The 21824-nt window shown below is 45.7% G+C and overlaps 1 protein-coding gene across 1 annotated transcript in view; it reads left to right on the top strand.

Annotated features, from left to right (window-relative positions):
• The window catches only part of prdm6 (PR domain containing 6), a 336457-nt gene that overhangs the window by 252263 nt on the left and 62370 nt on the right, over positions 1-21824 (top strand). Inside the window, exon 5 of the mRNA XM_085986661.1 lies at positions 14450-14786. Within this exon, the coding sequence (XP_085842787.1) occupies positions 14450-14786 (337 nt within the window). The remainder of the gene's footprint in view (positions 1-14449; positions 14787-21824) is intronic.

Raw genomic sequence — 21824 nt, 5'->3', positions numbered from 1 at the left:
TTCTTCCTGTAGCCGTCGGGAACCCATCACTCAGCCGGCACTTAAAGTTGAACGGCTGCGATCTGTGAAAAGTGACAGCCTTCAGCTTTGAGTGCTGCTGAGAGTTCTAACTGAGTCTGTGCAGAAGGACTCATGTTAGAACTCAGACTGTCAGTGTTTCACAGCTTCAAACAGCTGTGAAACACTGGTATTTCATCTGTCAAGAACTCTTGACAGATGAAATTGCAGTCTATGATGTCACCTGTTGCCGGGCGGGCTCAACAAGATCAATCAAGGGAAAATCGCGCGGATTGGCCGGACGTCGAAGTAGGCGGGTCTAAAAGCCGAAAGTTGTAGTCCCGCCTTCTTCCCGACAGCTTCAGGAAAATCGACCCCAATGTTGCTGAAGCTCCTCATCCCTGTGTGTGCCACTGTTTTAATAAACATTTCCGTCTTTAATTTATAGTTCAACTCTATGTTTAATATTATATAATTCAAAATTGAACACCATAATTCTATCAGTCAGCCATCATAACCAGGCTGGCCATAGACACCACACGACCTTGCCATCCTACTGCCAACTCTGCCATTTGGTGCAATGACCTGTTGTTACTCTTCCATGGAGATGATTTGGCCTTCTGTGTGGTCTTTGCCCAGCTGGGACCCATTCCATCATCTTTCAAGAGCACTGATCTTCAGCCAAATAGCACATATCCTGTTGATTAGAATCTTACTGTCATAGCATACTCTTTTACCGTTCTCAAGCCACTCTTTCTCATTAAGTGAGTATTGGCCACACTGCCTGATAGCTAATATTCTTCTTTCACAATCTTTTCCAAAAGAACCCAGCCTTTACTTCTGTGCTTCAACGGGGTAAAGCTCTTCGCATTATACAGAAATGTTGACTGGACATTTGCCTCATACTTTCACATCCAATGATATGACTCTCCTTTTCCAGAGAGGTCATTGGTTGTCAAAAACACTTCTGGCTAGAGCAATGTACCTCTTCACCTCTCACACATTCCCTTTTTTTAAAGAATGAAACTTCTCGGGTATATAAACTTATTTATTACTTCCACCTCCTCTATCTAATTATAAGGATACTATAAGAACCAAAGAAAATAAAACATTTCATTCATGCACTACCTAAAAATATTATCTAATCTACACATTAAAATAATTGTTAAGAAATCCACATCAGCTGCAATTAATATCCAGGTGAAGCTATATAAACTTTGCAATTTTAGTTTGCAGTCTGTGGTTAGGCAGTAGTGAATTTTATTGAAGTTGTACACTGGATTTTGACATTTGAATCTTCGGCCCAAGTATTTAGCTCTGTATATACCAGTGCAGCATACTTACAGCTGACTGATTTGCATTCCAGTGTACCTGGTATCCATTGTAACCAGATAAATGAGGTAAATTGCAACTCAACTCCGTATTCTCTCCAGCCTCCCCCAATTCATTGGTCTCTGGATCCTCTTCAACTCGTGCATCTCCCTAACATCCTCGACTTATTGATCTCACCACGCTCCCCAACAAGGATTTTTCTCAAAAAGCTAGAACTATATAAAACTAGAATTTCCTGTGAATTTGCCCTCAAAGGTATGTGCAATCGGGGCATAGGGCCAATTCCCAACATAAAAGATCAAGGAAATTTGGGTGTAGGTGTGTTATGCACGTACTCATATCTTTTATATTCTACTGATGGAAGATTTAAAGTGAAAAATTAGGACTCGGATACCCCAGCCTGTTGACTTGTCCAGTATTTAATTAAAATGTCAACAATATTTTGGTAATTAATTAGGTGAAATACAAACAAAGGTAAGCACAAGGTAAAATTTTACATTCAAGAATGAATTATTGTACATTCAGTAAATCCTAGCATCTGTGGAGAGAGAAACAGAGTTAACATTTAAGGTCGATGACATTTCATCAACCTGAAACGTCAGATTGCAGTGTTTTTACCTGGTGATCCAGACTGATTTTGGTCTCCCTTCTACCTGTTTCCAGCAGGAATATGGGAATCATCTTGGCCATTCTCTTCTAGCTGAATGAAAAGGAGGAAGAGAAGCAGCAGTAGTTCTGTTAATTCTGTTTCTCCACAGATATTACCTGAACTGCTGAGTATTTCCAGCATATTCTGTTTTTGTTTAAAGCCATATTGTCTCATTGCTGATAATTCTTTTGCACACAAGACTTACTTTATAACTGGTACTTGAAATTTTAAAAAGTCCTGGCCATGCATGAGATTTTTCCAAACAAACTGACAGTTCTTCTAGCCAAAGCAAAGCAGTTAGTCATGTGCTATTGTATTTGCTTTCTGTGGGTGTGGTTTATTTGGTTTGCCCAATTGGGGTAGTTTTTCCAAGTCCTCACCTGTGGCAAGATACTGCACCTGGCTCAAAACAGGCACCTATCGGAAAACCATGGGCCTACTGTCCGCAATTTTCCAATCTGTAAGTATTGTAGGTCACTGTGGGCAGGGACTTGGAAAATCTACTTGAATGTGCTCACTGTAAATGAAGTACGTGCACTGTTCTTGCTGGATTGTGTGTGTGTGCCCACTTCTGCAGAACACTAAGGCCTAGAAATTCAGTTGGTTGCGCCAGCCGCTAGCGCCTTAAGAGGGCGAGAAGTGGGGCGCTAAGTGGCTAGCGACCGGGCGCGGCGCGATCTGTGCCTCTCGCGAAATTTAGTTGTGATTTAGCGGCGGCGCAAAACTTTTGCATGCGCTCAGCTGCGCGCGCAGATCTTGACGTCATTTCATGGTGCAACGCCCTTTGTGCGCCCCGAACCGGAAATTCAGTGGCGCCGGCCTATTCTGCGTCTGGCGCCACCAGCGACTGGTAAAGTGGAACGGTTCCCAGTCGCTGCGGGGCGCGGGGGGCGCAAATTAAAGGGGACTCCTCCTGCAGTATAAATGTCAGCCATTTTGCACCACTCCCTCTTTGTGAGACACTGATATTAGGAGAGAGACAAAGGGAGAGAGCTTTCTGGTTTGACTCAACACTCACTCAGGTACTTCTGGCTTCAGGCCAGAGCTTTGCACTTGTAATTAACTTTCAGTGCCATAGCATTAATTCAATACATCTAATGGGGGCTGCAATGGGTGCAAACGTTGGCTTACTGCATTGCATTCAAAGGGCTCAGAGACGCCGTGAGAGAGTGCCAGTCATGGCCAGATGGAGAAGGGCCAACAGGCGTCGGCACAGGAGGCCTTACCCACCCAGGGTATACCGCCAGCAGTTCTCTTATCTGAACATGTCTGAGGAGCAGTGTGTTCGGAGGCTGCGATTCAGAAGGGAGGTGGTCACAGAGATCTGCCACCTGCTTCAGAGAGATCTGCAGCCACAGCTGAGGAGCAGGACATCTCTGTCGGTGGCAGTGAAGGTGACGGTCGCTCTCAACTTCTATGCCACCGGCTCCTTCCAATCCGTTACTGGGGACATTTCCAACATTTCCCAGTTTGCGGTACATTGCTGCATCCGCCAGGTGACCAATGCCCTTTTCAGAAGGAGACGCCAGTTTATCCCCTTCCCCATGACCCTCGACAAGCAGCAAGAGCGTGCAATGGGCTTTGCAGCATTAGCGGACTTCCCAATGGTGCAGGGCGCCATAGTCTGCACGCATGTGGCTTTGCGGGCACCTCTGGAGAATGCCGAGGATTACCGCAACCGGAAGGGCTACCATTCGCTTAACGTGCAGTTGGTGTGTGACCACAGGTACATCATACTAGCTGTCAATGCCCACTTTCCAGGCAGCAGCCACAATGCCTTCATCCTGCACCAGACTTCTGTGGCAGACATTTTCGAAGCCCAGCCTCACCCACGAGGATGGCTTCTCGGGGACAAAGGCTATCCTTTGTGCACCTGGCTGATGACCCCGCTCCGTGCGCCAAGCATCCCTGCTGAAGAGCGATACAATGACAGACATCAAGCAACCAGGAACATCATTGAGCACACAATCGGCGTGCTCAAGCAACGGTTCTGCTGTCTGGATCGTTCCGGGGGAGCCCTACAGTACTCGCCTGAGCGAGTCTCCCATTTCGTTGTCGTGTGCTGCATGCTGCACAACCTGGCTATTCGCAGGACTCAGCCACTGCCAGCAGGCATTGGAGGACCACCAGAGGAGGAGGAGGAGGAGGAGGAGCAGGACCAGGATGGGAGGGAGGCAGAAAGTGCAAGGGCCGTCTGTCGGCGGCTTATTGCAACTCGGTTCTAGGCCCCCTCTCAGGGAATGGCTTGTGCCAATGAAGGAAGATGAATGTAGCCGCTCCGCAAGCCCTCAGCCGATCAAGGCAACCAATAATTCCAAAAGCAAACATGGACAGTGCGATTAAAGAAAATTTATTACTCTTACAACTCTGTGCCCTTCCCGCATGACAAACTACTTCAGAGAAACCCCCCAAACAAAAACACACCAGTGTCGGCCTTCATATAAAAAACAAATACAACAGTGTCGGCCTGTTTATAAAAAGCAAATACAACAGCCTCGGCCTGTTTATAAAAAGCAACACAATTGGCCAGCCCTTCTACTTTTTCACCTGCGAGGGTGATCCGTCTCGCTTCGGGCATGGCCCCTACCCGCCCTGCAGCTCCTCCTCAATGGGACCCCAGTGGCTGCAGCAAGGCTGGGGGAAGGCTGCTGAGGGTTAGTTGGTGAGACAGCAGATGCCCTTGGGGGTCGGCCTGGACCAGCTCTGGGCCTGGAGGACCCGGCTGCGGACTGATCCAACTCAGCTTGGGCGGCATCAGTCTGTCCTACGGGTGGTGGCAGCTGCAGTGGAGGAGTGACAGTGTTGGCTGCAGGAATGCTGCCAACCTGACAGAGCACAGGCACTCCCTGGTCGGCTGATTCACTGGCACTCGTATGGGCCAGCACTGCAGCATGCACAGCAATCTGCTGAAGCACAGACTGCTGGGCTGCTGTGGCGTGGCGAGTGCCCCGGCGATGCCTGGCTGAGCCGGTGAGTGTGGCAGCAATTAGTGCCCGTGTGGCCCTGGTCTGTGTCTGGATGACACCAGCCAGTGCATGCACGGCACGACTGACCACTTTGCTGGAGGCCGCCTGTGCTGCCGCGAAGTCCTGCAGACTCCTGGCCTGTGCTGCCCCGAATTCCTGCACACTCCTTGCCAGTGACTCTATGGAGTCTGGCATCATTGCCACTGCAGCCATGAGCTCAGTGTGCCTGCGCTCAGCCTGGGTGCCCATTTCCGCTAGGAGCCGCACCTCCTCTGCGCTCACTGTAGCAGGACTAGAGGCCACACTCTCCCTCCGGGGAGAAGGCCGCCGAGCTTCCCCACCCCTCCCGCGTTGCTGCAGCCTGCTGGTCCCCGGAGCATCACTCTCCTCCGAAACTTCCCCCCTGCTCCCCTCCAGGGAAGACGTGTCCCCAGCATGGCCATGGGCTGCCTCGGCCGAGGGTGTCCCTGATGGGGCGGCTTCCTCTTCCTCCTCCTCTAGGTCTGAGTCTGACACAGTGCCAGCTTGAGGGGCCGCCTCCTCACCTGGCGAGTCACCATCTGAATGCAGGGAGGCACAGGAGTTGCTTTAGAGTGAGGACATGACGGCAGCGAGGGAGGCATGAGTGCTGCTATGCACTGCATTGCTTCGATAGTGGCAAAGGATGCTGGCATGAGGCGCAGGTGGAAAGAGAGAGGTCCAAAAGGTGAGGACATTACCATTGGTGCCCAGAACAGGGTCGGCATCTCCAGTCGCGACGGGGCCAATCAGTCGGCCTGCCATGATCTGCTCCACTCGCAGCTCTAGGTCGCTGAGATGCTTAATGTCAGGACGGCCTCCCCCGGTCTGGCGGTGCTGTCTCCGGTTGTGCACCAGCTTGCCCTGCAAGAGAGAGGACGGCCTCTAAGTACAGTGTGGAGCCCTGATGTTGCCTGCACAGCCTCCCATGGTGGAATAGCCCTGACAGTGTGAAGCCCTGATGTTGCCTGCACAGCCTCCCATGGTGGAATAGCCCTGACAGTGTGAAGCCCTGATGTTGCCTACACAGCCTCCCATGGTGGAATAACCCCGACAGTGTGAAGCCCTGATGTTGCCTGCACAGCCTCCCATGGTGGAATAGCCCTAACAGTGTGAAGCCCTGATGTTGCCTGCACAGCCTCCCATGGTGGAATAGCCCTGACAGTGTATAAACTCCTGAATATGCAAGTGCTTTTCATGACAGCCCCATAGCTGCTGGATGAGGGCTGGGCAGTAGGGCTTTCACATCCCTTTGGCCATCAACTGAGGAGCACATGCAGGGATGAGGAGGATACTGGAAATGGTACTCACCCTGACAACCCGAGTGAGGTCATTGAATTTTTTACGGCATTGGAGGGGAGTCCTGGCAACCACGCTGTTGGAGGCGACCCTGTTTGCCACCTCCCTCCAGGCTTTCCGATATTCAGAGGGCAGCGGCCTCCTGCCACCTTCAGGGAACAGAACATGGCGCCTGCACTGAACTGCGCCAACCAGCACCTTCAGGTCACCCTCTCTGAAGCGCTGCGCTCTCTCCCTTGGCTTCTCCATTCTCCTGGCCGTGGAGCAGTTGAATTAGCACTGTTCAGGCCTTCCCTCAGGGCTACAGTGCAGGGCATGGCAGCCAAACAATTCCACCCTCCCCCTTTAAGCGCTGACCGGCGCCTGACTGTCTGCCTTCAGTCAATAACTCGCCGCACCTGCGCTGCGCCCGCCTTCGGTGTTTACGCCCCGGATTGCCAGCTTAGCACTTAATGATACTCGTGCATCGCCTGCTTTAGTGCTGCAGCAACCTCTTGGGGCGATGCAACTGAATATCGGCGAAGGTGGTGCTAAGTTGTGCCGGGCGCAAAAGTTAGCGAACACCATGCTGTAGCGCCCCAAACATGGCTATACTAAATTTCTAGGCCTAAATTCTTCATTTAGTGCCAAATAATTGTCTCCTTTCATGAAACTAGAAAAGAGCTGATGATCCTAATCAAATCAGATTGCGGCGCTTTTACATGCTGATCCAGACTGGCCCTGATTTTGGTCTCCCTACTACCCATTTCCACCAGGAATATGGGAATCATCTTGGCCATTCTCTTCTAGCTGAATGAAAAGGAGGAAGAGAAGCAGCAGTAGCAACAGGAGGGGTGGCGGTGGGGCGGGGCGGGGGTGGGGGGCGGTGCAGGCGGAGAAAACCTTATGGAGCTACAGTTGGATCTGCAAGGAGTCTACAGAGGAGGAGAGCAGCCTGCAGATGCCTTTACCCTACTGAGAAGATCGACGGGTCCAGTCAGCTACCTACAGTTTTTTGAGGAGCAGCGTGCAAGGAGGCTGTGCTTCTCCAGGGATGCAGACACCTGTGCAGCCTCTTGCACAAGACTTGCAACCCACTGCCACAACTAATACTACATTGCCTTTGAAAGTGAAAGTAACAACAGCCCTCAACATTTTTTCCTCGGGCTCCTTCCAGCAGGGAATGTTAGTAATACAGTCCCCTCATCTTATAGTAGATGTGTTGGTGCTATTTGCTGTGTTGGTAACTCTATAGTGCCCCGCATCACATTTGCCTGCTATATGATTTGGACCATTTAAAGGGGTAATAGTATTGAACAAGACTGTAGCAAATCACTATTGAGGCTGTAACCCCACCCCATTTAGAGGGGATCAAGTACACAAGATAATTGGACCTTAACGAGCTGCTATTTGCTTATTTAACATATTTGTTATTGCAGTCATGCCTAGGAGTGTAAGTGTGATATCCGAGTGGTAAGGTCAGACACTGAGATAAGCCAGACTTCAGGAACCAAAACTCAACTGTTTAATTATACATATGTAGCAGAGAAACATCTCTTACAGCTGCAGCAAACACACTCTATTTTCTTATTGTGTGATCACCAAGATGGAGGATCAACCTCTGAGTCATACCCAGAATGCAATGCCACTACCTTAATAAGTGGTGTGCCAGGACATTACCGTAATACTGGTAAATATGATCCCTTAATATTTGTCTCCATCTGGTGGATAACTTAAGCATTACATCCCAGATTACTATATCCCCCCCCCTTATGTTTACAATAATTTCTTAACAACGTTCTTAAAAAGTCCATAAGGAAACTCCTTTAATGATAGTCCATACTGAACGAATCTAGCAGGTCGTGATCAATCTCTCTGGCGGCTTGTGAGAACTTGGCGAACGTCTTACAGTCAAGTCCCGGCTTGGTTAAGGTAGAGCCACCTGCTGCTCCTGAGCAGTACTCAGAGTATCTGACTCTGCTACGATGGTTTCCTCTTGACTAAGGGGTCCAGGTGTAACTGGTTCTGTTTGTGATGGTGCTGGTACCACCGATGCATTTGGATAACTGGGGGCCAACTTGTCCTCCGACATCTCCTCTGGAACCTCCATTTCGATTTCCCCTTGTCTGGTCAGTATCTGATCTACATGTCTGCGTATTACTTGACCAGTTCCCACCATGACCGTATATGAAACTGGACCGGTCATTGAGTCTATGACGCCAGGAATCCATTTTGAACCATAACTGAAATTCCTGGTAAGGACCGCATCTCCTTCTCCAAAACTGCAGCTCTTTGTCCTTCTGTCATGGTTCTCCTTTTGTTTGATTTGTCGGTTTTCCACCTTCCTTTTTAGATCTGGGTGAACCAGGTCAAGAGTGGAGCGTAGTCGACGTCCTAACAACAACTCAGCAGGAGAGAGTCCTGTGGTAGATTGAGGTGTTATTCTGTAGCTGAACAGAACTCGTGACACTTTTGCTGCCAAACTCCCTTCTGCACTTTTTTCATCATCTCCTTAAATGTTTGTACGGCTCTCTCCGCAAGTCCATTTGTAGATGGATGATATGGAGCTGAAGTCACATGCACTATGCCATTGTTTCTCATGAACTCTTTTGTTTCTGTACTCATAAAACACGTGGCATTGTCACTTACTACGATCTCTGGTATCCCTTGATTACTAAAACTCCTACGCAGGCAGTCTATAGTAACAGTAGATGAAGCAGAATTTACAGGATACACATCCATCCATTTGGAATGTGCATCAATGATTATGAGGAACATCTTTCCCATGAATGGACCCGCATAATCTACATGTAATCTTCTCCATGGTTTATCCGGCCACTCCCAGGGGTGGAGTGGAGCCGCTGCTGGTGCCTTCCTGTGTACTTGACAAGTGCTGCATGTCTTGACTAGATTTTCTATCTCCTCATCTAGCTTTGGCCACCACAAGTAACTCCTTGCCAATGCTTTCATACGCGAAACTCCAGGATGACACTGATGTAGTTGCACTAGGATAGACTGTCGTGCTGGCTGTGGAATAATCACTCGAGCTCCCCACAACACGCAACCATCCTGCACACTCAGCTCTGTCTCCCTGACACTGTAAGGTGTGAACTCAGTCCCTTCCGGATGCTTTGGCCAACCCCTCATTACATATTCTCGGACTCTAGACAGTACTGGATCTTTACCAGTCCATGTCCTTACTTGTTCCGCGGTCACAATTGCCGTGTCCGTGTCCTCCAACATCAAAACTTTGTCCTCTGGAGTTGCACGGATAGGTTTACCTGGTAGTGGAAGACGGCTCAAGGCATCTGCGTTCCCATGGTACTTGCCCACCTTGTAAACGATGACATACTCATACGCCCTTAACGTCACTGCCCACCTCTGGATCTGGGGTGACACCATCTGTGGTACTGCCTTCATTTCATTAAAAAGAGACAGAAGAGGTTTATGATCGGTGCATATGGTGAATTTCCTGCCATATATGTACTTGTGAAACCTCTGTAACCCAAACATTACTGCTAATCCCTCTTTATCTAACTGGGAATAGTTTTTTTCCGCTGGGGTCAGAGTTCGAGACATAAACCCTATCGGTCTTTCTGTTCCATCTTCCAAGCTGTGTGAAAGAACTGCCTCCACCCCGTAAGGTGAAGCATCACAAGAGAGAATGATGTCTCTCTCTGCATTGTAGTGAACCAACACATCCGAGGACAACATCAGTTTCTTGGACTGTTCAAATGAAACCCTCTGTTCCTCTTCCCAATGCCACTGTGTCTCCTTGCGCAGTAGTTTGTGAAGAGGTGCTAACACTGTTGCCAAGTTTGGTAAAAACCTGTTATAATAGTTTAGCAGTCCCAGGTAAGCTTTTAACTCAGTCACATTTGTAGGAGCTGGGGCCTCCTGCAGTGCTTGTACCTTCTCCTTGATTGGATGGAGCCCTGTGGCATCCACTCTGTGTCCCAGGAACACGGCCTCATGCCCCAGGAAAGTGCACTTACTCCTCTTGAGCCGTAACCCAGCCTTATCCAATCTATGTAGTACCTCTCTCAGAGTGCTCAGATGCTCCTGGTCGGTTCTTCCCGTCACCAGAATGTCATCCAGATAGATTGAAACATGTGGAATCCCTTGCAGTACACCCTCGATAGTCCTCTGGAAGATAGCTGGATAGATGAGACACCGAATGGCAAGCGGGTATAGGTAAACAAACCCTTGTGTGTATTTATGGTCACATACTTCTTGGATTCCTCATCTAGTGTAATCTGCAAGTATGCATGACTCATATCCAGCTTCGTGAATTTCTTCCCTCCAGCCAGGTTTGCAAAAAGATCCTCAGTTTTAGGAATAGGATACTGTTCAAGTTTAGACACCCTATTTACTGTCAATATATAATCTCCACAGATTCTTACCGAATTGTCTGGTTTTAAAACAGGTACAATGGAAGCTGCCCATTCTGAACATTTCACGGGTTCCAATATGTTCTCTCTCAAAAGACGGTCAAGCTCAGCCTCTACCTTCGGTTTCATGGCATACGGCACAGGTCGTTGTTTACAAAACCTTGGCAGTGCCTCCTTGTCGACATAAATCTTAGCTGGGGGGCCATTAAATGTGCCAAGTTCTTCCTTGAACACGTTCTCATGTTCCATCAACACTTCTTGCAAAGACAACTGTTTGCCTCCCTCTAGTTGATTTATCGCTCCCCAATCTAATTTAAGTTCTCGTATCCAGCCCCGACCTAACAAGTTTGGTCCAGAACCCGATACTACAACTACAGGTAGCTGTTCCATGGTGTCCCTGTGTTTCACAGTTACAATAGCTGTACCCAATGTCGCCACTCGTTCACCGGTATAGGTTTTAAGCTGCATAGAGCAAGACTTTAACTCTGGAACTTTTGCACGGTTCCACAATTTTGAGTACTCCTCCCTGTTCATTATGGTAACGCCGCATCCGGTATCCACCTCAAAGTTGACCTTAGAGTCATTTACTGTCAGTTGCAAAGTGATAGGATCCACTTTTGGAATGTCCTCTACCATACTATGCAATATGAACATGTCGTCTTCTTTCTCAGCTTCTCTGCTGATGTGATGTGCTCCCTGTTTTTTCACTTCTCTTACTAGGTTTTGCTTATCTCCCCCTTTAGGTTTGTATACCTCCGGGGTAGCTTTTGCTCAACATGCACGTTTTATATGTCCTTTCTTCCCACACTTGTGGCACTTTTCCTCCAGAAACCTGCATTCCCTCACCAGGTGATCTCCATTGCATCTATAACATGCCTTTACATGCTCACGTTGTGGTTTCTGACTCATATTGAACTTGTGCACAACCGGATCTCCAACTTGCTTTGTCGTAGCCCAGTCTGAACCTTGTATTTCTTTTACATCATGGTTAGCTGTCTCTATGGCTTGAGCAAGTTCCAATGCTTTTTCATACGTAAGCCCAGTCTCGGACAATAATCTCCTCTGCATTCGAGCATCCATTATCCCGCAAACAAGCCTATCTCTCAGCATGTCTTTTAAACTGTTCCAGTAATTGCAATCATGTGCCAGTTTTCTCAACACCGCTACATAATCGAATACAGCCTCTCCCGGGTTCCTGTTCTGTGAATTAAATTTAAAACGCTGTACAATCTCACTCGATCTGGGATTGAAATGATCCTTCAGGAAGGCCACTAAGTTAGCAAATGTTACGTCTCCAGGCTTCTCAGGACTGCATAAGTTTCTCATTAAACTATACGTCTGACTTCCCACGGAAGTGAGCAAAATAGCTCTCCTTTTTCCAACATCAACTATATTATTTGCTACAAAGAAATAGAAACATAGAAGATAGGAGCAGGAGTAGGCCATTCGGCCCTTCGAGCCTGCTCCGCCATTCAATGAGATCATGGCTGATCATCCAAATTCAGTACCCTGTCCCTGCCTTCTCCCCATATCCCTTGATCCCTTTAGCCTTAAGAAATACATCCAACTCTTTCTTGAATATATTTAATGAATTGGCCTCCACCGCCCTCTGTGGCAGAGAATTCCACAGGTTCACCACTCTCTGGGTGAAGAAATTCCTCCTCATTTCGGTCCTAAATGGCTTACCCCTTGTCCTTAGACTATGACCCCTGGTTCTAGACTCATCGGCCATCAAAAACATCCTTCCTGCATCTAGTCTGTCCAGGCATGACAGAATTTTATAGGTTTCGACGAGATCCCCTCTCAATCTTCTAAACTCCAGTGAGTATAAGCCCAATCGACACAATCTCTCCTCATACGTCATTCCTGCCATCCCAGGTATCAGCCTGGTGAATCTTCGCTGCACTCCTTCCATGGCAAGAACATCCTTCCTCAGGTAAGGCGACCAAAACTGCACACAGTACTCAAGGTGCGGTCTCACCAAGGCTCTGCACAACTGTAGCAAGACATCCTTGTTCCTGTACTCGAACCCTCTTGCTACGAAGGCCAACATACCATTTGCCTTCATAACCGCCTGCTGCACCTGCATGCTTACCTTCAGCGACTGGTGCACAAGAACACCCAGGTCTCTTTGCACTTCCCCTTCTCCCAATCTATTGCCATTCAAATAATAATCTGCCTTCCTGTTTTTGCCACCAAAGTGGATAATCTCACCTTTATCCACATTATAGTGCATTTGCCATTTTTCTGCCCAATCGCCCAACCTGTCCAAATCGTACTGGAGTTTCACGACATCCTCCTCACAGCTTACCCTCCCACCCAGCTTTGTGTTGTCTGCAAATTTGTAGATATTACATCCAATTCCCTCGTCCAGATCATTAATATATATTGTGAACAGCTGGGGTCCTAGGACCGATCCTTGCGGTACCCCACTAGTCACTGCCTGCCACTCGGAAAATGACCCTTTTATTCCAACTCTTTGCTTTCTGTCCGCCAACCAGTTCTCCATCCAAGTCAATACCTTGCCCCCAATCCCATGTGCCTTAATTTTGCACGCTAATCTCTTATATGGGACCTTATCGAAAGCCTTCTGAAAGTCCAAATACACCACATCCACTGGTTCTCCCTTATCTATTTTACCAGTTACATCCTCAAAAAATTCCAGTAGATTAGTCAAGCATGATTTACCTTTTGTAAATCCATGTTGACTTTGTCTGATCCTGTCACTGCTTTCCAAGTGCTCTGCTATTACATCTTTTATAATAGACTCTAGCATTTTCCCCAGTACCGATGTCAGGCTTACCAGTCTATAATTCCCTGCTTTTTCTCTACCACCTTTTTTGAATAGTGGGGTAACATTAGCTACCCTCCAATCCATGGGTGCTCCAGCAACTCACAGTATTCGTTCCAGGTCTGCGTCTGAACATCAAAAGCAGAGAGCTGTCCTACCATAGCAGCCATGATTCCTTGATTCAGTGCTTTACTTTTCTTTTCCCTTCTTCAAGATGAGACCTGTTCAGCCTCGTCGCCAAATGTGATATCCGAGTGGTAAGGTCAGACACTGAGATAAGCCAGACTTCAGGAACCAAAACTCAACTGTTTAATTATACATATGTAGTAGAGAAACATCTCTTACAGCTGCAGCAAACACACTCAATTTTCTTACTGTGCGATCACCAAGATGGAGGATCAACCTCTGAGTCATACCCAGAATGCAATGCCACTACCTTAATAAGTGGTGTGCCAGGACATTACCTTAATACTGGTAAATATGATCCCTTAATATTTGTCTCCATTCAATTGTTAGTAATAGAATTAATAATATACCTCTCCTGTCACTAATAATGTGCAAGCATAGGTGTTACTAAATGTATTTTTATTTATTATATACCTCATCAAATCAAAATAAAAATGATCAGAGCTTTGCCTGTTATCTTGTTCTATTAACTTGGAACTGAGCCAGGATGAAAAATTACAGCTGGGTCTTCCCACCTTCCTGCTTGGCTTCAGTTTTCCTACAGTTGTGTAGATTCGGACAGACGTAGCAGATTAACTCCCCCATCTATCCCTCTACCTGATCCTGGCAGACCATGGAGGCAAGTAGGGCAGCCATTTGAGAACATATTTCTCTAATAACTTTCTTTTAAAAAGAAAAGTAAAACCTACCTACAGGTATTGAAAAAACTAAACAGAAGGCCTTCGGGTAAAGTTTTGATAATATGACATTCACAATTGTTTGAGCTTATGTTGCCTTAGTACTTGAGTTGCAAATTTCATCTTTTTTAAGCAAAGGATGTTTCTTTTTTTTATTCCCATAGTGAATGTCCCATCATCTCTTGCTGACGTAATGACCAGGCATGAGACGTTACAATCGTTCAACAAAACTGGCAAAATGCCACCTACGGGTGTTTACCGTTCCCTGAGGTTTCCACAGACATCATGCAGCAAATCTCTGTGTGACAAACCTGGGCCGCATGATTCCGTAGCTAACCACATCAATATGAAGAACCAGCGAGTACTGGCAAGTCCAACCTCAACCAGCCATTTAAGTGGAGAATTCAGTGACTGGCACCTATGGAAGTGTGGACAGTGCTTTAAGACCTTTACCCAGCGGATTCTTCTACAGATGCATGTGTGTCCACAGAACCCAGACAGGTAACCAGAATCGAACACAGACACATCATGAAATCACACACTGGACTGATAGCTTAAAGTTGCAAAATTCTGTTTTTTCAATGTAGGAAGATCGGGCCCCATTTTTTATGATTCAATTGAGGATCGTAAGCAAAAGATGCCCCCAAACATGTTGGGCTGGAATTTGCGGTCTGGACGATGGCGAACTGACAGCGTTCGCTGTTATTGACCGGGATTTGGTGCAGGTGCATGTGGAAATCCCGAAGTTGTGGTCTGTCCTGCACTGCTCTGACACAGGCTGCATTGTGCCCACCCCCACCCACAGAGCCGGCAATCAGTGAAATCTCTCAAATCAGAGAAACTGATGAAAACTTCGGCTCTTCCACAGTAATTACGCTATTAAATTCTGCACTAATGTTAGACTCAAAGAGATTAGGTATAACTGGGGTTTTAACAGTGTATTGACTGCTAAACAAAGGTTATGGGCCTGAAAAACTAATTTTAATTTAAATAAAAACGAATTAAAATTTTATTTAAAAGTTTGTTTATCTTTATTTCAGGTTTGCATTTTCCCCATGTGAGATCTGGCCCAATCTTTGTTTTGCTCTCTAACATTTTTAAAAAGTTAGGGAGAAAAAATCGGTTGATTTGCACCTCCCATTAACAGGGCGCAAAGTAACTTACGCCTGGGCACGGTGCTGCTAGCGCCTCCCGTGAAATTCAGCGGTTAGTGGCAGCGGTAACTGTTAGCACCCTGCGGCGCTGTGCATCCAGCGATGAAGTCATCACTATGCACAGCGCCTCACTCGCGCCCCCTGACTTACCGCCGGACACTATGTCCGACAGGGTCAAGGGGGCCTACCTGCGGCTGGGGCAGCGCAAATTAAAGGGGAGGTGCTGGGCAGCCATTTTTATTGCTGGCCGCCTGCCAGCACCTGCCCCCGTTGCTGTCCCCGGCCTCCTGTGAAGCCCCACCCACGGGGTGCCGGCTACGCTCCGTGAGCCCGGCACTTCTCTTGAGCGCTGGGCTCCTTTGCCGGCACTCCAATCCCTGGTGGACCAGCTGGTCCCCGGGGTCACGCGGTTAATAAGGGGAGGAAGGCCTGCAGTACCGTGGCGCGACGTGCCGCAGCGCGTAGCACTGCTGCACGTAGCACTGCGATATTCACTCGCAGAGCCCCAAGAGGAAGGTGGGGTGCTTCCAGTAGCGCCCCACCTCACTCTTGGGGCGCTACCAGTGAATTTTGGGTGCAGGGTCGCTAACTTTTTCGGGGCGCTAAAAGTAGCGCCCCGGCGAAGTTAGCGCCCCAAAGGGGGCACGACCCAATTGTGCCCCCTTCGAATTTTTAAAGCTTACTCAGTTCCTTGTTCACGGTCTGTGAGAATTCTGCGTTTCGTTTGGCTGCTTAGACTGCTTGTTGATGTCACAGCAGTTCACACTACTGGATCCCCATTATACTCCATTGATTTGAACTACGCGTCGGAAAACCTGAACTTCTCGACACAGAAATCGCGAGATCTTTGTGCAAAGCTTACTTTGGGGCCAGCGGCGAACGTCTTTGCTTCGCCACTGACCGCAAATTCTGGGTCCTTATTTTAGAAAAGTTTTGTCGACTCTCTGTGAGGCTTTTGCACCACTTTCTATTGAAACCAAGTGGACAATCCAGTCCAAGAGTTAAAGTATAGCTATTTTAAGCAAAGTTGAGAACCGCAGCTGACTTGAGTGGTACATTTTTCAACACTTGGCCCAATAACCATGCAACATTCCTTCAGCTTATTAAAGGACTTACAAACTAGGGTTAAGTAAACAGTGCTTTCACCTTCAGAGCACTGATTGTCTGGAGGCTGTTACTGCGTCAAACACTTTATTCTGTGGGGGTAGGGGCAGTCCATAAACAAAAAGTGTCAGCAATCACCTTATATAACTTGTACGTAACATTATTAAAATCTGAGATAAGGGTGCAGTTTATGGAAAAAAAACAGAAACATGTGTAGTTTAAATATTTATGGGGTAGAAATTAGTTTGAGTCTGGAAGGTGCAGCATGAGCAGCACACGCCCAAACAGAAAGGCCATCCACAGGCAGCTCGCCCCACAAGAGAAGTTCATGTTGGGCCGCCGGCAGGGGACAGATGGGGGCGGGGGGGGGGAATTATCAACAGGACTGCAGAGTTGGGGAGGAGTACTCGTGCACCCCCTGGCTCTACAGAAAGCTTTTTTTTAAACAAAAATGTTTTAAAAAACTTGGCAGCCACAGGGTCCCCTGAAGAATCTTGAGCAAATTTTGTAGAGGGGCCTTCAACGGGCGATACGTCACTAATTTACATATTTAAGGGGCCTAACTCCTCTCGGAACACCTAATAAATGGTCCCCACAAGTTTAGCAGTGGGACCAACATCTGCGCAGATCGGCCATAGGCTGTCCCACTGCTAAATTGATGCACATTGCGCTTGTTGTACAGCTGAAAAACGGGCCTGCAAATTTCTACCCCATGACTTTTGTACTGAGCTGATGCAATGACACAAACTTTAAAGAATAATCCCACTGTGTTTCAATTAAAAAAAAACTAATTTTCATATTCTGTATTGTTTTAATAAACAAATCTGTACTAAGCATTCATTGGATTTTTCAAACCACACAAGTAAAAATAAGTGAAACCTTGAAATTATGCTGTGGGATGAAGTTTAGTCCTGATAATTTGAAGTTTATTTTTGTGCTAAAATAATACAAATTAACCAGTTATTCAAATTATGCAATGTAAATAGCAAAGTGGAAATTTAGTGCCCCCCAAAATATTGAATTATTCAAATTAAGTGATTTTGAATTAAGAGGATTAGATTGTATAAGTGTATGAATATCTTTGTTATTTTAACATTCAAATAAAATAGCAGAGGACGTAATTTCATTTGAACACGTTAAGCTTCCTATTTGACCCTGAGTTGAGCTTCCAACCCCATAGTCTCTCCCTCACCAAGACTGCCTACTTCCACCTCCGTAATATCGCCCGTTGCCGCCCCTGCCTCAGCCCATCTGCTACTGAAACCTTCATCCATGTCATTGTTACCTCGAGACTCGACTATTCTAAAGCTCTCCTGGTTGGCCTTCCATCTTCTGTAAACTTGAGCTCACCAAAACTCTGCTGCCCATATCCTAATTCGCACCAAGTCCCATTCTCTCAGCACCTCTGTGCTTGCTGACCTACATTGGCTCCCAGTCCAGCAATGCCTCAAATTTAAAATTCTCATCCTTGTGTTCAAATCCCTCCATGGACTCACCGCTCCCTATCATTGTACCTTCCTCCAGCCCTACAACCCTCCGAGAACTCTGTATTCCTCCAATTCTGGCCTCTTATGCATCCCTGATTTCCTTTGTCCCACCAGTGGTGGCCGTGCTTTCAGCTGCCTGGGCCCCAAGCACTGGAAATTCCTCCCTAAACCTCTCCGCCTCTCTACCACTCTCTCCTCTAAGATGCTCCTTAAAACCTACCTCTTTGATCCAGCTTTTGGTCACCTGTCCTACTATCTCCTTATGTGGCTCTGTGTCAAATTTTGGATGATAACGCTCCTGAGAAGCAACTTGGGACGTTTTACTACATTAAAAGCGCTATATAAATGCAAGTTACTGTTTTTGTTATAGTGGTATCTTAGTGTCATTTTAAGGAATTATAAAATCTTAGTGCTGGAGACAAATGTTCTAACTTTAAAGCTATTCATTATTATTCGATATATATTTAATTTGTATGTATTTAAAGTGTTACATGATAATCATGATCAAACTTTTCTCAAAAATGGCATATTTAATTCTGTGTTCATAGTTTTTTCTTTGCACACATGAATGTCCAAAAGAAGAAACAGTGAAACCATACAACTGTATCGATCCAAGGTTACATGACTGGATCGGATACTGATCATGTGATATTTTGATTAACTGGCATCCATTTTGAAAGCATGCTCAGTTTCAAGCAAAGTATGACTAACATTTAAGTGAGATATATGAATATGGGATATATTTTGCTCCCTGTGTAAAGCTAATGAAAAATTACTTTACTGCGCTAGGGAGGTTTACACAGTTTAGTAAAGTAATTTCCCTTTAACTTTACACATAGGGCAGGATATAACTTGAGAACTTTCAGATATAGGAAAAGGCCATATAGCTCAGCAACCTATCCCTTTGGATAGTTCTTAATCCTGCCTATCTGACTTCTAACCATATGTCTCAACCCTTTCTCTCTTTAGAAACACATACAATTGGTTTTTGTAACCCATATAATAGCCTTTTCTGAAAATGTATTACACAATTCTACTATCCTTTATGTAAAAACATTCTATCTGATGTCCTTTTTCATTGCCAAATTTCTCATTTTTAATTTGTGTTCCCTGGCATTTGAATCCTTTACAATGGCAAACAGTGTATGGATTGACTTTGTCAATCACCTTTATTTGTGGATTTTTTATTAGTTACACCTTGCTGCTTCCTTCCATATCAGTTCATATGCTAGACATAATAGTGAGCTTGTGGCATCTATCAGTGTCCTTATGGACAGTCTGTGAAATGTGTGTTGTGTGGTGTGGGTGTGTTGTAGGTGGAGAGGAACAGGCAATCCAGGCTCTGGAAGGTTTGTAGGAGTGCTACACTTTGAAATAAAAGAATATTGATGTGTTAACAAAATTCTAAGTTTCAATTTGAAGACTGTTAGTGATCACATTGCTAGAAATTAAGCAATCCAGGGTGCCGATTAAGGAATTTTGATCCTTTAAGCCACTGACATAGTTAGATGTTTTACAGAATTTCTTCAGTCAAAGTTTTTTTTATCATATCACAAGGAAGTTACGCTTTTGTCTCTGCAAAAGATTCTCTCAGGTTTCAATTCAACCAGAGTGACTGAGCCCTTGGACAAGTATGAACTGATCAAAGAGAGCATGTGTAATGATCAGTAACATGTCATTCTAGAATGGTACACTAGGTGGAGCTGTATGTTCAGTAGTGGGCTACCCACAAGGCAGTAGTCAAGATGGATGCCTGTACACTAGTCCACATGGCTGAATAAATGACTAGCTCAAGCTAGCTGTTCATAATGAAAATGTCTATTTATTTATGAACATAACAGCATGGATTTGTGAAAGGGAGGTTATGTCTGACAAATCTAGTTGAATTTTTTGAGGAGGTCACTAGCATGTTGGATAGAGTAGTCTATGGATGTTAACTATATGGACTTCCAAAAGACATTTGATAAGGTTCTGCATAAGGGGTTATTAGTAATGGGAATACTAGCATAGTGGTTATGTTACTGGACTAGTAATCCAGAGGCCTGGACTAATAATTTGGCGACGTGAGTTCATAATCTCACCATGGCAGCTGTGGAATTTAAAATTCAGTTAATTAAATAAATCAACAATGGTGACCAGGAAACTACTAGATTGTCATAAAAACCCACCTGGTTCACTAATGTCCTTTAGGGAAGGAAATCTGCCACCATTACCCGGTCTGGCCAGACCCACAGCAATGTGGTTGATTCTTACCTGCCCTCTGAAATGGCCTAGCAAGGCACTCAGTTGTAACAAACAGGAAAACCTTCACCTCATGGACTCATGGGCAGTTAGGGATGGGCAATAAATGATGCACTTGCCAGCAACACCCATATCCCATGAATGAATTTAAAAAAAGCAAAAATGAAAGTGCATGGAATTGGAGGTGACCTTGTGACATGGGTTGGTAATTGGTTGGGAGGGAGGGGACAGAAAGTAGGATAAATGGAACATTCCCTGATTGGCAGGATATGACAAGTGATGTTTTCCAGGGATCTGTACTGGGGCCTTAGCTTTTCATAATTTATCTTAATGACTTGAATGAAGGAATAGAGAGCCATATATCTAAGTTTGCAGATGACACTAAGTTAGGAGGCGCAGCACGTGTGTAGGTGGGAGCAGGAAGTTACAAAGGGACATGGACAGATGAAGTGAATATGGCAGATGGAGTTCAAGTGGGGAAGTGTTAAGTCATCTGCTTTGGATCCAAGAGCGACTAGAAGCTCTGGAGAAGCAAAGGGATTTAGGTGCCCATGTACAAAAATCACTAATAGTTAGTGCAAAAATAATCAGAAGGCTAATGGAATGTTGGCCTTTATCTAAAAGGGGTTGGAATAGAAAAGGAAGTGACACTTCAATTGTACAGAGCCTTGGTCTGACCTGATCTGGAATATTGCGTTCAGTTTTGGGCAATGACCCTAAGGAAAGATAAATTGGCCGTGGAAGGGATACAGCCCAGATTCACCAGAATGATAGCAGGGCTTAAAGGGTTAAATTATGAGGACAGGTTGCATAAATGTGGTTTACATTCCGTTGAGTTTAGAAGATTGAGGGTGATGTATTCAAGGTTTTCAAAATTATAAAGGAATTTGGTAGGTTGATACAGATAAACTATTTCCTCTGGTTGGGAATCCAGAACAGTAGGGCATAATCTTAAAATTACAGCTCGGCCAGTTAGGAGTTTCATCAGGAAGCACTTTTGCCACACAAAGGGTAATGGAAAGCTGGAATTCTCTCTCTCAAAAGGCTGTGGATGCTGGATCAATTGAAATTTTCAAGGCTGAAACCGGATGTTTTTTGATAGGTAAGGAGATCAAGGGATATGGAGCAAAGGCAGTTAAATAGAGTTGAGGTACAGATGAGCCATGATCTAATTATACAGGAACAGGCTCAAGGGGCTAAATGGCCTACTCCTGTTCGTATATTCCTGATGTGCAATACACTATCTAGATCTAATTAACTGCTAGTTGATAATGAATTGTGAATTTTGCTTAGCACTGTTTTTTTTAATGCATACACAATCATCAATCCAGTGGGACTGTCAGAAGGAAATAACTGCTCAATAACATTGAGGAATATTGCTGCCAATCATTCAATGCCTTAAAGGGATTGTTTCAGTGAATCAAAAATAATTACACCTTTAAGGTTTATGCCCTACTGTAAAAATAAATTATTTTTGGTGCACCTATATTGATCTTGCACAAAAAAATTGTTTCTTTAATTTGCTATGAAGAATGAATTTAACCATACCATAG

Source organism: Somniosus microcephalus, chromosome 1, assembly GCF_052327205.1.
Source record: "Somniosus microcephalus isolate GS21.2 chromosome 1, FLI_Smic_1.0, whole genome shotgun sequence".
NCBI lineage: Eukaryota > Metazoa > Chordata > Chondrichthyes > Squaliformes > Somniosidae > Somniosus > Somniosus microcephalus.
The sequence above is the reverse complement of the archived record's forward strand: the minus strand, read 5'-3'. Positions and strand labels throughout refer to the sequence as shown.